At 41.8% G+C, this 12,254-nt stretch overlaps 1 protein-coding gene across 3 annotated transcripts; it reads left to right on the forward strand.

Moving 5' to 3' along the window:
- Nucleotides 1-210: 210 nt before the first annotated feature.
- On the forward strand, nucleotides 211-12,254 carry CAPSL (calcyphosine like). Of its 3 annotated transcripts, none has more exons than XM_042825940.1 (6): nucleotides 211-327; nucleotides 3,729-3,865; nucleotides 5,087-5,264; nucleotides 6,037-6,246; nucleotides 8,466-8,606; nucleotides 12,120-12,254. In XM_042825940.1, exons 2-5 carry the CDS (start codon nucleotides 3,729-3,731, stop codon nucleotides 8,565-8,567), a joined length of 627 nt encoding a protein of 208 aa, XP_042681874.1. In that variant the 5' UTR covers nucleotides 211-327; the 3' UTR covers nucleotides 8,568-8,606; nucleotides 12,120-12,254. The 3 variants fall into 3 exon arrangements, with proteins under 3 accessions (XP_042681874.1, XP_042681875.1, XP_042681873.1); XM_042825941.1 differs by having other exon boundaries at nucleotides 8,466-8,569; XM_042825939.1 differs by having other exon boundaries at nucleotides 8,466-12,254.

The following is a 12,254-nucleotide window of genomic DNA, read 5'->3' on the forward strand; positions in this document are numbered from 1 at the left end:
GATGAAGGTTTCCATTTGAAATCAGGTTAAGTAAAGGGGTGCCAGCAATTGTCTGGGGAAGCAGCGTCATTGCAGGTTGGGCCTGCTGCAGCACCACTATCACCCTGGAGACTGGCTGGTAAACTCCAGGCCTCCCAAAAAGGGAGGGGAACGGGGGGGGGAACTGGCAGTGTAAACAAGTAAAATGAGATCTATGAGGAAGCCCTACCGTGAGCCTGGACCTGTGTGCCCTCTGCTTGTTGGGTGAGAGCCTGGGAGCAGCCGGGGTTCCTTGCATTCACAGCCCCGAAACCCAAGTGGTATCCCACGTGCAAGATAGCATTGCAGGTAAAAAGTTTTCTATTCTGTTTGCTGGCTCATTATGAGTTTCTCTGATCTGCAGAGCTTGGGTCTCAGCCAAGAGCAACTTATTTTACATACAGATCTATATGTATCATATATATACATCATATATTTATTTTATATATAGAGAGATACATACATGTGTGCACAGAATAGCAATGCCAAACTTGCCAGAAGGGAACTGGATGCTTCTGGAATCGGGCAGAGGCAGAGGGGAGGCTGCAGCTTGCTACAGAAGGGTTGTGGGGGTTGGAAAACCAATTTTTTGTTTCATGTTTGAGTAGTCAACAAATAGTTGTGCAGTTTTCATGTTTGTAATAATGTAATGAAATTGTTAGAAAAAATTTCAAACACATGCAATTAGTTTAAGCTGCTTAAGTTGATCACCATATCTGATATCTTTTCTCAAGTGTAGTGTGCGACTTGGGACTTTGGCCAGGACAGGCACTTTCAGAATGACAGAAATCCAGAGATCAGTGTGGCTTTGTATCTGCCATGCTTAGGTGTTTCTTGGGGAAAATAAGGCTAGAATTTTCCAAGAAAGCTCTTAGGCTCAGCTGAAGGATGATGTGTAAATGAGTGGCACAGAGCCATAATGTCATTTTGGTTACATCTGGCTCTTTCCAGATGTAAGCTACAGGTGCAAAAGGGATGTAAGAGGATCTGGGTGCTGAACAACCTGAGGTTTTCTGAACCCAATATATCAGGTTTCATTTCTGTTAGGAAATGCAGTCACTGTAGTTCAGCATGCACAACACATTGCCCGTGGAAACAAACAATGCTCAGTTCTGTGACTGCTTGTAGCCAAGCTGTGGCAAAACAGGACTGTCCAGCATTTAATTAAGTTAACCAGACTCTTTTTCATTTCACAGTGGGATATGTCTGATAATCTGAGAAAGTATTGGAATTATAAATATATAAAATTGCAGTTAATATCTTTTCTTGTTTTATTTGTATTTATTTTATTTTATTAATGCATAACACATTTGGAAGGTACATGGTGAATTGTCACAGTCAAAAAATCCTGACCCTCTGCATAACTCTTTTATGTTAGAGCCAAAAGAGGGCCTCAGTTAATAAAAAAAAATTGTTTTTGCAGTGGTTATTCTGTAAATGCCCTGTAGTGTGCCCCTGGCACACACTGTGCTATATATATACATCAGTTCTCTTGTTCAGTGCATTGGGAGAGATAGATAGGTTAAAATCAACCTGCAGGAAGAGCTGCTTGGAGTTAGTAAACAAAAAAGAAACAGAGGAGAATAGATTGGGAAGAGCCTTCTGCCCTCTGGAGAGCAGTGCTACTGGTGACAAATCCCTCTAGAGTTGTGCTGTTTTGATCTCTTATTGCAGTTAAGTGCTTTATTCTATCTCCGTCTCCAACAATAATGTGACGCTGTTGCAAAGAAGGGACAAAACCAACCTGCACCTCCGGCTTTGCACTGCAGTGCTTAATTGTGTGTAGGCTCTGTAACTCTTGTCCTCTCAGAGGACAGTGGTCAGATCCTGCTGAATAACGTAGATTTTGTCACTTGTGTCTAGTACAGACATGATTGCATATTGCACTCGCTCTTTATTTCACAGGACAGGCTGCAAAGAGAGGATTTCTTGGAAGAAGTAGTATATATGGAAAGCAGAATGAAAGCAGAGGAGAGAGCATGTGAATTGCTGTGAATGTTCAATCCATGCCATGATTCAGGAGCTCTTTTCTTACAGTAATTCTTAAAATGATCTTTTAACAGTCTTAGAAAATTTGTCTTTAGCATTAAAGCAGCTGCCAACAGAAATAAGGAAGTGGCAGACATGCTACTATGGATCAGACTCATGTTTACATCTTTATACTTATATATAGAGTATCACTGAGTTGGAATGGACCCACAAGGATCAAGTCTAACCCCTGGCTCCACACAGGACCACACAAAATCCAAACCCAATGACTGTGAGCAATTATATATATATATATATATATATATATACACATATATATGCATATACATATACGCATACGTACATTTTTTTTTATGTGGATTATATTTACATATTTATATTTCAGCTTTTCTGTGTTTACTGAATGCAGAGAGAGGATTCTCAAAAACATGCTGCTGTGTGGCACAGGAAACCAGCACATGTTTAAGAATCATAGAGTATCATAGAGTATCTTCAGTTGGAAGAGACACAGAAGACTCATTGAGTCCAACTCCTTACTCCATATGAGACTTCCCAAAAATCAGACACTTCTTGAACTCTGACTGACAATTCAGTGCCTGTTGTCTTGGGAAGCCTGTTCCAGGGTCTAACCATCCTCACACTATAAATAGTTGTGCACACTATTAATAGATATATGTATAGATACAATATATGTGTGATGTAATATATAGACACTGAAGGAAAATACGGTTTGTGCAGTATTGATGTAAACTCACTGTATTTTTTATTCTTGCTGGATAGAAACATCCATTAAGGACATGTCATTGTCTGCAGAAAACATTTTTGACTGCTGACTTCACATAGCTGAAAGGCCTTCCTGGTCACTCATTAATGAGCTCCTGGGAGAACTTTGCTCTTTCTGGATGAAGCAAAAGCTGACAACTATCTCTTTTCTTTCACACTGAATTTCTCAATTATGCTAGAAGTGGATCAAAATTTTGGGGGATCAAAAATGTTTGCTCTAATTGTTGTTTTTTGTTTGGTGGCTGTTTTTTTTTTAAGCCCAGCTGGTGAGGTCTGAAATCAACACACACACCACAATAAGCCATTGTAGCTATTGCTGCGTATAAGGAGTGGATACATTGTATGAGGATAGGGACCTGAGCTCACATATGTTTCTACTGCCCACATGGGCTTCAGATGCTCTCTCGAGAATCAGCACAGAGAACAACATACAGACAAGAAGACAGTCCTCATACAGAACAATTTGGGTTGAGAACACTGACCAGACCACAAGACTGAAGAGGCCCAGTGGGATGCAGGAGGTGCAGTGGCTGCAGTGTTCGCCTTGCTGTGCCCACCAGCTTTCAGCAAGCTCGTACACTGTAGGTCAAGCCAACTTTTACCAACCCTTTCCCATTTGTATCTGGGTTACAATTGCAGTGTGGTTGTCCGAGCTCTCCTTTCACGTTTGCTAGCCCATGAAGCACAGGTCAAAGCAATCATTTTCGCTAGTGAAAAGATTATGAGTAGTTCCTTCAGTAATTTCTTTTTCTTAGTAAAGGATTTTACTAAGAGGATAAAGGATAAAAGAAGGGAAATAGGGGGTGGAAAGGAGTCCTCATGAAAGTGCAGCCAGCACCTTACAAGTGAGAGATTTGGAATGCTCTATATATTGACTGGCTTAAATACAGTGTGTTGTGTGTAAGAATCCAGTCTCTTTGAGAGCCTTTATCTTTCAGATGCCAGGCACAGCAAGGCATGACCGAGAGATGGCAATCCAGGCCAAAAGGAGTCTGTCCAAAACCACTGACCCTGTAGAAAGACTTCGACTGAAGTGCTTAGCAAGAGGGTCTGCGGGCATCAAAGGACTTGGCAAGTGAGTCTAATAAGTCAATTTCTTTGTTAAACCTAATAGTTTTAGCTGCAGGAGGCCCTAGCCATAAGTAGCAAAAGGGTGGTTATAGGATAAAAGAGGGAGGTTCTTCATTGAGTATCCAGAGATGGGTGAAAGTCAACAGCCAAATTGATATGAAGGAAATTCCAGATGAATATTCGGAAAAGCTGTTTCACCGTAAGCATGGTTAAGCATTAGAAGACACTGCAGAACTTCCATCTTAGGAGTATTCCAAAACCCATCTGGACAAAGCACCGAGAAACCTGGCTTAGCTTTGAATTTAACACTGCTTTCAGTGTAAGGCTGCATGAGACACTTCCAGATGTCTTGTTCAACCTGAATTATCCTCTATTTAAAGTTACAAAATCTCATATCTTTGTTGAAATTCTGGCCCTGCTGAGTTGTACAATAGAAATCTTTGCTGCACCCATAAAGTACAGCTGTGATTTGCATGCCATGTGCAGTTGTTTGCACCTGGAAAGCATATCACTCCACTCTGATCTCTTGTTTCATGTGAGAAGTGAATCCCCAAGACACTGTGGACTAGATCTGGAGAAGAAATTAGGGATTTTCATCCCATTCAACTGGCTCTTTTTCTGCCCGTGCCCAAATTCTAAGGACCAACTTTGGTCCTCAAAATCTTCACCCACTGAAGATTTGAATTCCTTGCTTTTGCAGTAAGTACTCCTTAACCATTTGGGACAAACCTTGCTCTTTGGCCAGCAGCAGTCTGAGCAGGATCTAGAACCCGTGTTTGCCACTTCTCATGCACATGCCACAACCCACAGAGCCCTGCTTTGGGAGACAGGGCTGATTTGCTCACCTGGTGAAGTACTGAGTATCATGAATCCCGCAAAGGAAAGTGCTTTCCCAAAATCCATAATGCTTTCCCTAGAGAGAAGTGGAATGTGAAATGTCCTTGCATTCCTTGGGCTGTGACTGCCCTTGTTTAATGGTCTGTCAACTGCTTAGCCTATGAGGGGCACCCAGACCCTTCTGTAGACAACCCAGCCTAGGGAGGGGGAACGGGGTCATGCCCTGAAACCCCTTCCTTGTCCCTCTTAGACACAAGTGGGACCACACATGACCAGCTGAAACTTCATGTGACTCTTTGAGAGTACCATTCTCCAGCTCAGTGATAAACCTTTGCAGTGTCCTCTAAATTCTCCTTTCTGTTCTCCTCAATTTGCATGTTTTCCACAGAGTATTTCAGATTATGGATGATGACAACAGCAGAACCCTTGATTTCAAAGAATTTGTGAAAGGATTAAATGATTATGCTATGATGATAGACAAGGAAGAAGCACAAGAGATTTTCCAGATATTTGATAAAGATGGCAGTGGAACAATTGATTTTGATGAATTTCTTGTTACACTGAGAGTAAGTCTGAGAATTTATGTCATTACTGCATTAAATTTGTCCTGATTTCTCATTAGCTAAACTTGATGATGAGAACTAGCAAATCACAGCACTGTAGTTACTGACTAATTAGTAATTAGCAAAATCTATAGATGTACTCTATGTGTCTGTAACTCTTGAGATGTCAAAGTATTCCATTTTCATCTAAATATGTGAAGAAGAAAATTGCCACAAATAACCCGTCTATGGTTGGCAGAGTCTTACACATAATTGCTATTTATTGGCAAAGCCTAAGCCTCCTTATAAATAAAAGGTTACGATAGATCATTATGAATTGCTGTCTTGATTTGGGTACATCAGTTCCTATTCTGTAGTCTGAATACATATGTATTTTAACCTGTTAATCTCACTTACCTGAGCATCGTCTTATACCGTATCTCCTCATCATAACATCAGCTAGACTTCTGGGGCCACAGTGAGACTGTTTCTGGTTGGAGCCCCTACTCTGCTGAAGTCTCAACAATTTAGAAAGAAAATAATTAGTGCTTACTGATGATATAAATATTTGAAATTGGTAGAAATATTCTAGAAAGCATTTTATCTCTTTTTTTCCATTGCCTATCCTACCGATAGACAGTAATCAAACTCTATCAAACCAGTTTTTTGATGATACATTGCTCTTCCTATGTCATGGGCAACATAATTTGTCAACATTTTGTTATCCCATGGGCCTTGAACGATTTTTTGTTCCTATATTTTTACTGTAGAATATTAATCTGTTGATTCTTTACAGCCTCCAATGTCAAATGCCAGAAAAGAGATCATCATGCAGGCATTTAGGAAGTTAGATAAAACTGGAGATGGTGTCATCACAATTGAAGACTTACGGGGAGTATATAATGCAAAGCACCATCCCAAATACCAAAACGGAGACTGGACAGAAGATCAAGTTTTTAGGGCCTTTCTGGATAATTTTGATTCACCTTATGACAAAGATGGGAAGGTAAGTGAAACACCTAATGTAAGGCCATGAAATCACCAGCTGACTCACAATTTGAGTTAAATTATTAAACGTACTAGGTACCATTTAGCACTGTGGCCACTACCAAACATTCATTTGTGTCACATACATGGAGTACAGTACAATGAAACCTCTGAGTAGAACTGTTGGTGCATCTTGCTGAGTCATTGAGAGGAAAGGGGTTTGGCAGAAGATGAAAAGATGGGTGTGTGATTACATTTATGAGCTTGTAGCTTCTATAGACCTATTTTCATATATTATTTCTTCAAACTATCCCACTCGATTGCTAATTTTCAAAATCCACAGAAATTGGAGGAACTTTTACTTTTTAGGGAAAATAAACCGAGATCCAGCTCAAAAGCAGGTATCCTAATAGGTGAAATACTTTACAGTTAGCACTTCTCTAGCACCTGTAAATGCTATCATGCTTTACTTGAAAGTCAGTCTGTAATAGTGACAGATTTATCCACAGGGTGTTGGTGAAAGGGAAGCTTCTTTGGGCAGCCTGTGCCAGTGCCTCACCACCACTTGAGTAAAGAATTTCTTCCTTCTATCACGTGTGCATCTCCTCTCTTTTAGTTTAAAGCCATTCCTCCTTGTCCTGTCACTATTAGACCATGTGAAAATAGCTCCCCTTCCAGTTTATAAGTCTCTGTTAAGTACTGAAAGTACAGTCAGGTCTCCCTGGAACATTCTCTTCTCCAAACTAAGCCTGTTTTCATAGTGGAGATACTCTAGCCCTGTGATCATCTTTGTTGCCTCTTCTGGGCCTGCTCCAACAGCTCCACCTTTTTCTCTTGCTCGGAGCCCCTGTCCTGGATGCCCTCCTACAGATGGGGCCTCAGGAGGGCAGAGCAGAGGGGGACAGTCCACTCTGTCTCCTTGCTGCCACCACTCTATTGGTGCAGCCCAGAGTACTGCTGGCCATCCAGGCTGCAAACACACAAATAGGCAGGCTTCCAATAGGCAGGTTCTCAGCTGGTTGAGAGGTGATTGCTTTTATTTCCCTTGGGGAACGCTTTTCACTTTGTAGAGCTGAATTTCAAACCTTTTTCTTCTTTGGCACTCTCAGAAATACCACTGTGTGAATTGTCCCTTTCCTGCAGCTCTGGTGATATATAGCAAACCCCAGCAAAATATTCCCACTTTTTGCGCTAAAGGTCATAAATGAATACGTTAAACAAGATTGGTCCTTGATAAACTGAGTGCTTCCAATAAGCTTCACCAATGCCTTGCTTCTCAAAAATACCGTAGTGTTTGAACTTAAAGAAAAGTTGCTGTGATATCTCATGTCTTGTTCAACAATCTGACGCTAGGTAGCTAGATTGCAGTTTCTTCTGAGAACTGTTAGCTTCCTGTGCCAGAATGGAGGTCACTAATGGCCCCTCTATGAACTGAGGACACCTAAAAGGCTTTCAGCTGAAATGCCTCAAGACTAAATATTTGCTATGAAGGTACTCTTCATTGTAATCTTGCTGGATGCCTCTGAAACAGACATGGTCAGGGAAGTTTGTGTTCATTTGTACTGTTAGGACAGGCTGTAGGCTTTGCTGTTTCTGTTTGCAATATTTTGCTTAGCTCTGAAATACACGATACTATAGGAGCAAATATTTTTCTGTGTGATGTTTTGTTCAAAGAATAACCCCTATGGTTCAAGGGTTATGATATCACAAGAGATATGCAGAATTTTCATCCTCCAAATACCCATTAAATTCATTAAAATCTCCAGTATTTGAAAAAATTTTTGGTTCTTTAAATGAGATTTGCATGGAGCACTGACATTTTCTCTCTGTTGAAGGAGTGTAAAGCTCCTGTCTGTCTCTGGGTTGCACCAGAAACCCAATCTACTTTCATTAATGATAATGCAAAGAACGAGGTGATAGTATTCTTGGAAAAAAATCAGATTAAAACATTTGTCTTCATGGGCAGTGCTAATTTTAACTTTGGTTCCTGATGAGATTAATTTAACTGTGCGCATTTAATCTGCATCCAAGTGTTCTTGAAGGAGCTCTTATAAATTTGATTCTCTACAAATTTTCACTGTCTTAATTCCTCCTGTTGGGTCCCTTTTCGCTACGAACAATGCAAAATGGCAGGTATTGGGTTTTATTTATGGTTTTTTTTCCCAGTATTTGGTTTTAATTACTCTACTTTGGAAAAAATGCATGTTTATTTTTCTATTTTAAATTCTCTTGTCCCAGGTCACAACAGAAGAATTCATGAACTACTATGCAGGAGTCAGCGCCTCAATAGACACCGATGTCTATTTTATCATCATGATGAAGAATGCTTGGAAACTCTGATTGTATGATTAAATGAACGAGACTTTATTTCCATATTTTGTAGGTTCCCATGATTAAATGTATGCAAACAACATGCTCATTTTCCAAAACAGCAACTTCCCGTAACTGTGCCAATTACATTCAATCTACAGAAGCAATTCCCAGATGTTTTGTTAGGCTGAGCCTCAGAGGATGGACAGGACAATCAGAGAGTAGATCTGGAAACCAGCCACTGTGCAGATCTGTCTCTTTTCTACCTGCATCCTTGACATTTCTTCTCTTTCCTGAGATGAGCTGCTTTTTTCACGTCGCAGTTTTTCTCCCTCCATCTCTGCTAGGCAAAGGATACAAGAGGAGGAAAATGAGATGTTCTGAAAGGGTGATGGCCTGACGCAACACCAGTGACAGTGTCCTAGCAGGGACCAGCCTCCTTGATGCAGGCTGGAGGGCCACCATTCCTCTCCTGCAACATCTCCTGGTTTCTCAGCTCTCACCAGCAGGATAGAGCAGCTGCATGATTGCTCACCTTGGAGTGTCAGAAGCTGGAGAGGGAACAAATCAAGCAGGAGAGACATGGAGCAGTTTTAAGTGTCTTTAAAACCCTGATTTTTCCATGACTTACAACCAATAACGCTCAATGTGCATCCATGTTTCTTGCACACCTGTTGCTTGAAACCTGTGTGGATCTGTTGGTTGTTTCCCTGCCTTTGGTTTCTTTCTTTTTGTACTCCGAAAACTAGTGGTTTGCTCTAAAGGATAAAATTGTGTTATAGTGTTTTCTTCTCTCTGTTCCTGGAACATTTACCAGCTGTGTACCTGTTGTCCGTACACACCAACACCAAAAGTTGCTTACTGCTTTTTGTGCTTGTACTGGGTTATGACCAAGCTCATGACTTCAGGAAATTTTCTGGGATCTTAAGAACTTAAAACTGTCATATCATCTGTTGTTTCTGATGCTGTATAGAGGATGGGAACTGATGCTTTTCCTGTTGTCCCATCCACACCAGTGGGACTGCCTGTGTTCTGAGATTTGATGGCCTCTCCCCACACAGCGAGTGGGGAAATGGCACAATGAGGAAACGTTTTCAAAAGTGGCATCTGGGGAGGGGGAATGTATCTAATGTATCTAATTATTCCTGCCTTGATTTCTTTTCCATTTGTCTTCTATTTCCCTCATGTCATGCTGCTGTTCTGCCAGATTGAGCTGTTGCTGCTCAGAGTAAATGGTTTGTGCACAGCAGCATTTACTCTGTTTCAGGCTGGTAGCAAGCTAAAAGCAGTATAGACTTACACACTGTACTTTCAGATGAGTCTGAATGAAAAGTCTCTGCTCATACTTAGTCTAGATTGCTAGAAGTTCGGGTACTGCAGCCCTGAGTGCTCTGGTTCTGTGCAAGCTCTGATTGTGGTTTTTTTTAGCCATTACCTCAGTAGAAGCCATAGCAGTTTGCAGCTCCTGACTAAGGGCTGTGCAAACTCAATTGTTTTCTGTGATCTGCAAGCCTCCAGATATCTGTACGCTAGCTAATGCTGTTACCTTGTGTAAAGTGTCTCTTTGTGACTGACATTAACCATATGAAGAGTCATTACTTACTGGAACGCTACTGAGGTGCCAGTATATCTTGTATGAAAAATAAACTTGCAGTGAAATAGAGGCTTTACACATCCTGGCAGCTTATGTGCAATCTGTTTCATTTTCATTTATTAATTGGCTCCAGAACAGGGCATTGTGTTATGTTAACTATCTTCTGTTTCAAATGAAAAGAAAGTAATGTTAACAGACTGCGGGCATCACAAAATAAAGGCATTATTTCCTCCTGACCTGCTAGCTTGCGGTTTCAGACTCAACTGTGATTTGTTGAGCTGACATTTAATTGGGGGTAATGGAAGTTTAAATCTGAATAACCATTACTCCCAGCCTGCTTCTCTTCCCAATACTAACTCCTTCATCCCAAATTGAAATTACTTATCAAGAAAGGAGGATTTGGTGGAAGGAGGATTTTGAGCTGAGCTCAGAATAGTGATGCTTTTTTGTAGCATCTGACTCTGCTCTCCCACCTCCCTGCTCATCACCCACAGGGCACATTCCTCAGCAACTTCAGGAGAATGCCCGTGTGGCTTTCCCGATTTGCTCAGCTGCAGGTTGCTGTGTGCTGGGTACATATGCTGCAGATACAGATGCATGCAGGCTGTCCTGCCAGCCCAGGGCTGCATGGTGCACCCAGCAGATGTTGGGAGATAGGTGGCAATGCACGCGACCATATCAGGCGCTGCCATCAAGATTGTCAGATCTCGGTTGGTGCTTCATGCTTGAACATTTTATTTCTTCTTTCTGATTGTGCAACCAATGCTAAACAGGATGGTAGAAACCATAGGAACATCTGAGCCTGCACGGCTGAAGGGCGACACCAGAAGTGATGATTTTGGCTCCAGCCTTGCTGCAAAAGTGTTGTCTGCTCCTCCTGGTCTCTTCTGCCTGAGCTATCAGAGCATCTTCATGACCTTGCAGGCCAATACAAGGCTCACGCTCTCCCTTTTGTCCTTCCTAGGCTGAGGCTGTGCTTGCCTGTTCACTCATGACTTAATGTTGGTTTTGCCCCAGTTTTGTTTAGTGGCTTTGTGTTTTTGTTCCTGGAGGGGAGATTTTTGGCTCGCTCTGATCCACAGCTGTTTGGCTCACATTTCCCTCCCTCAGCATGAGTTTCTGGTTTAGGCAACCAGGTCACAGTATGCTTACTTAGCACATATACACATATATGGCCACTGATTGCACTGGTAGAGCTGGCTGGCATTGTTGGTGCACTGCACGGAGTTGCAGAGACAGATGGAAATGGCTGAGGCTGATGCAGATGAAACCAGCTGCTCACACTGCTCTATGAAAGCCATCATGGCAGCAAGTGTGCAGCAACAGAGGGCAGAACAGAGCTGTGCCACCCTGCTGACGTGAGACCAGTGATTTCAGCTGGGCATGCCCAGATCTATGCCAGGAGCAGCAGCAGTAGCACGTTCATCTGCACACGGTAGAGCAGAAAGCCTGATGCCATTGCCAGATGCCCACTTTCTGTGGCTTTTCCTATGATATGAGCTCTTCCAGAACAAGGTCTGACCCTATAGCACAGGTTTTTTCCTGTAGCCCTACCAATGCACTTTTTCTTTGGTTCTCATTTTCACTTGCTTGACTGCCCTTAGGGGCTTTTTATATTCATCTGGTGATGGTGCTAGTGTTGGAATAACATAGTTTCATCACAGCACCCGAACTGTGCTGTCACTATTTAGCTATAGTCAGAATACCTTTCTTAGTTTCATTTTTCCAGCAGTTTTTCTCTGAACACAGGAAGCTCAATCCACCTCCACATCAGAGTCACTGGAGTAGGTGCACTGTGAGAGCTTACTGAGGAGTGCAACCTGATGTTAGGTCAGGACAGTCTGACCATCAGAATTCTGTGAAAACAGCTAAAAAAAAAAGAAAAAAAGAAAAAAAAGAAAAAAGAAAAGGGCATGTGCTACACAAACACCTGCGGGCTGCAGTCTAGAGCCATCGTACATTCTAAACTCTGCTTTTCTCGTTCCTAGGTTACGAAAGATGAAGAGCTACTCCTCTGGAGTGAGTGCCTCTGTGGACAGCAGTGCCTACTTTGTTTTAACAATGGAAATTGACTTTTTATTCCATTTGCCTCAACCTATTGGGAAGCGGAGACTATAAAGAAG

The sequence above is a fragment of the Centrocercus urophasianus genome, unplaced genomic scaffold (genome assembly GCF_019232065.1).
Source record: "Centrocercus urophasianus isolate 14NV4802_14NV808 unplaced genomic scaffold, USGS_Curo_1.0 seq_25, whole genome shotgun sequence".
In the NCBI taxonomy this organism is placed as follows: domain Eukaryota; kingdom Metazoa; phylum Chordata; class Aves; order Galliformes; family Phasianidae; genus Centrocercus; species Centrocercus urophasianus.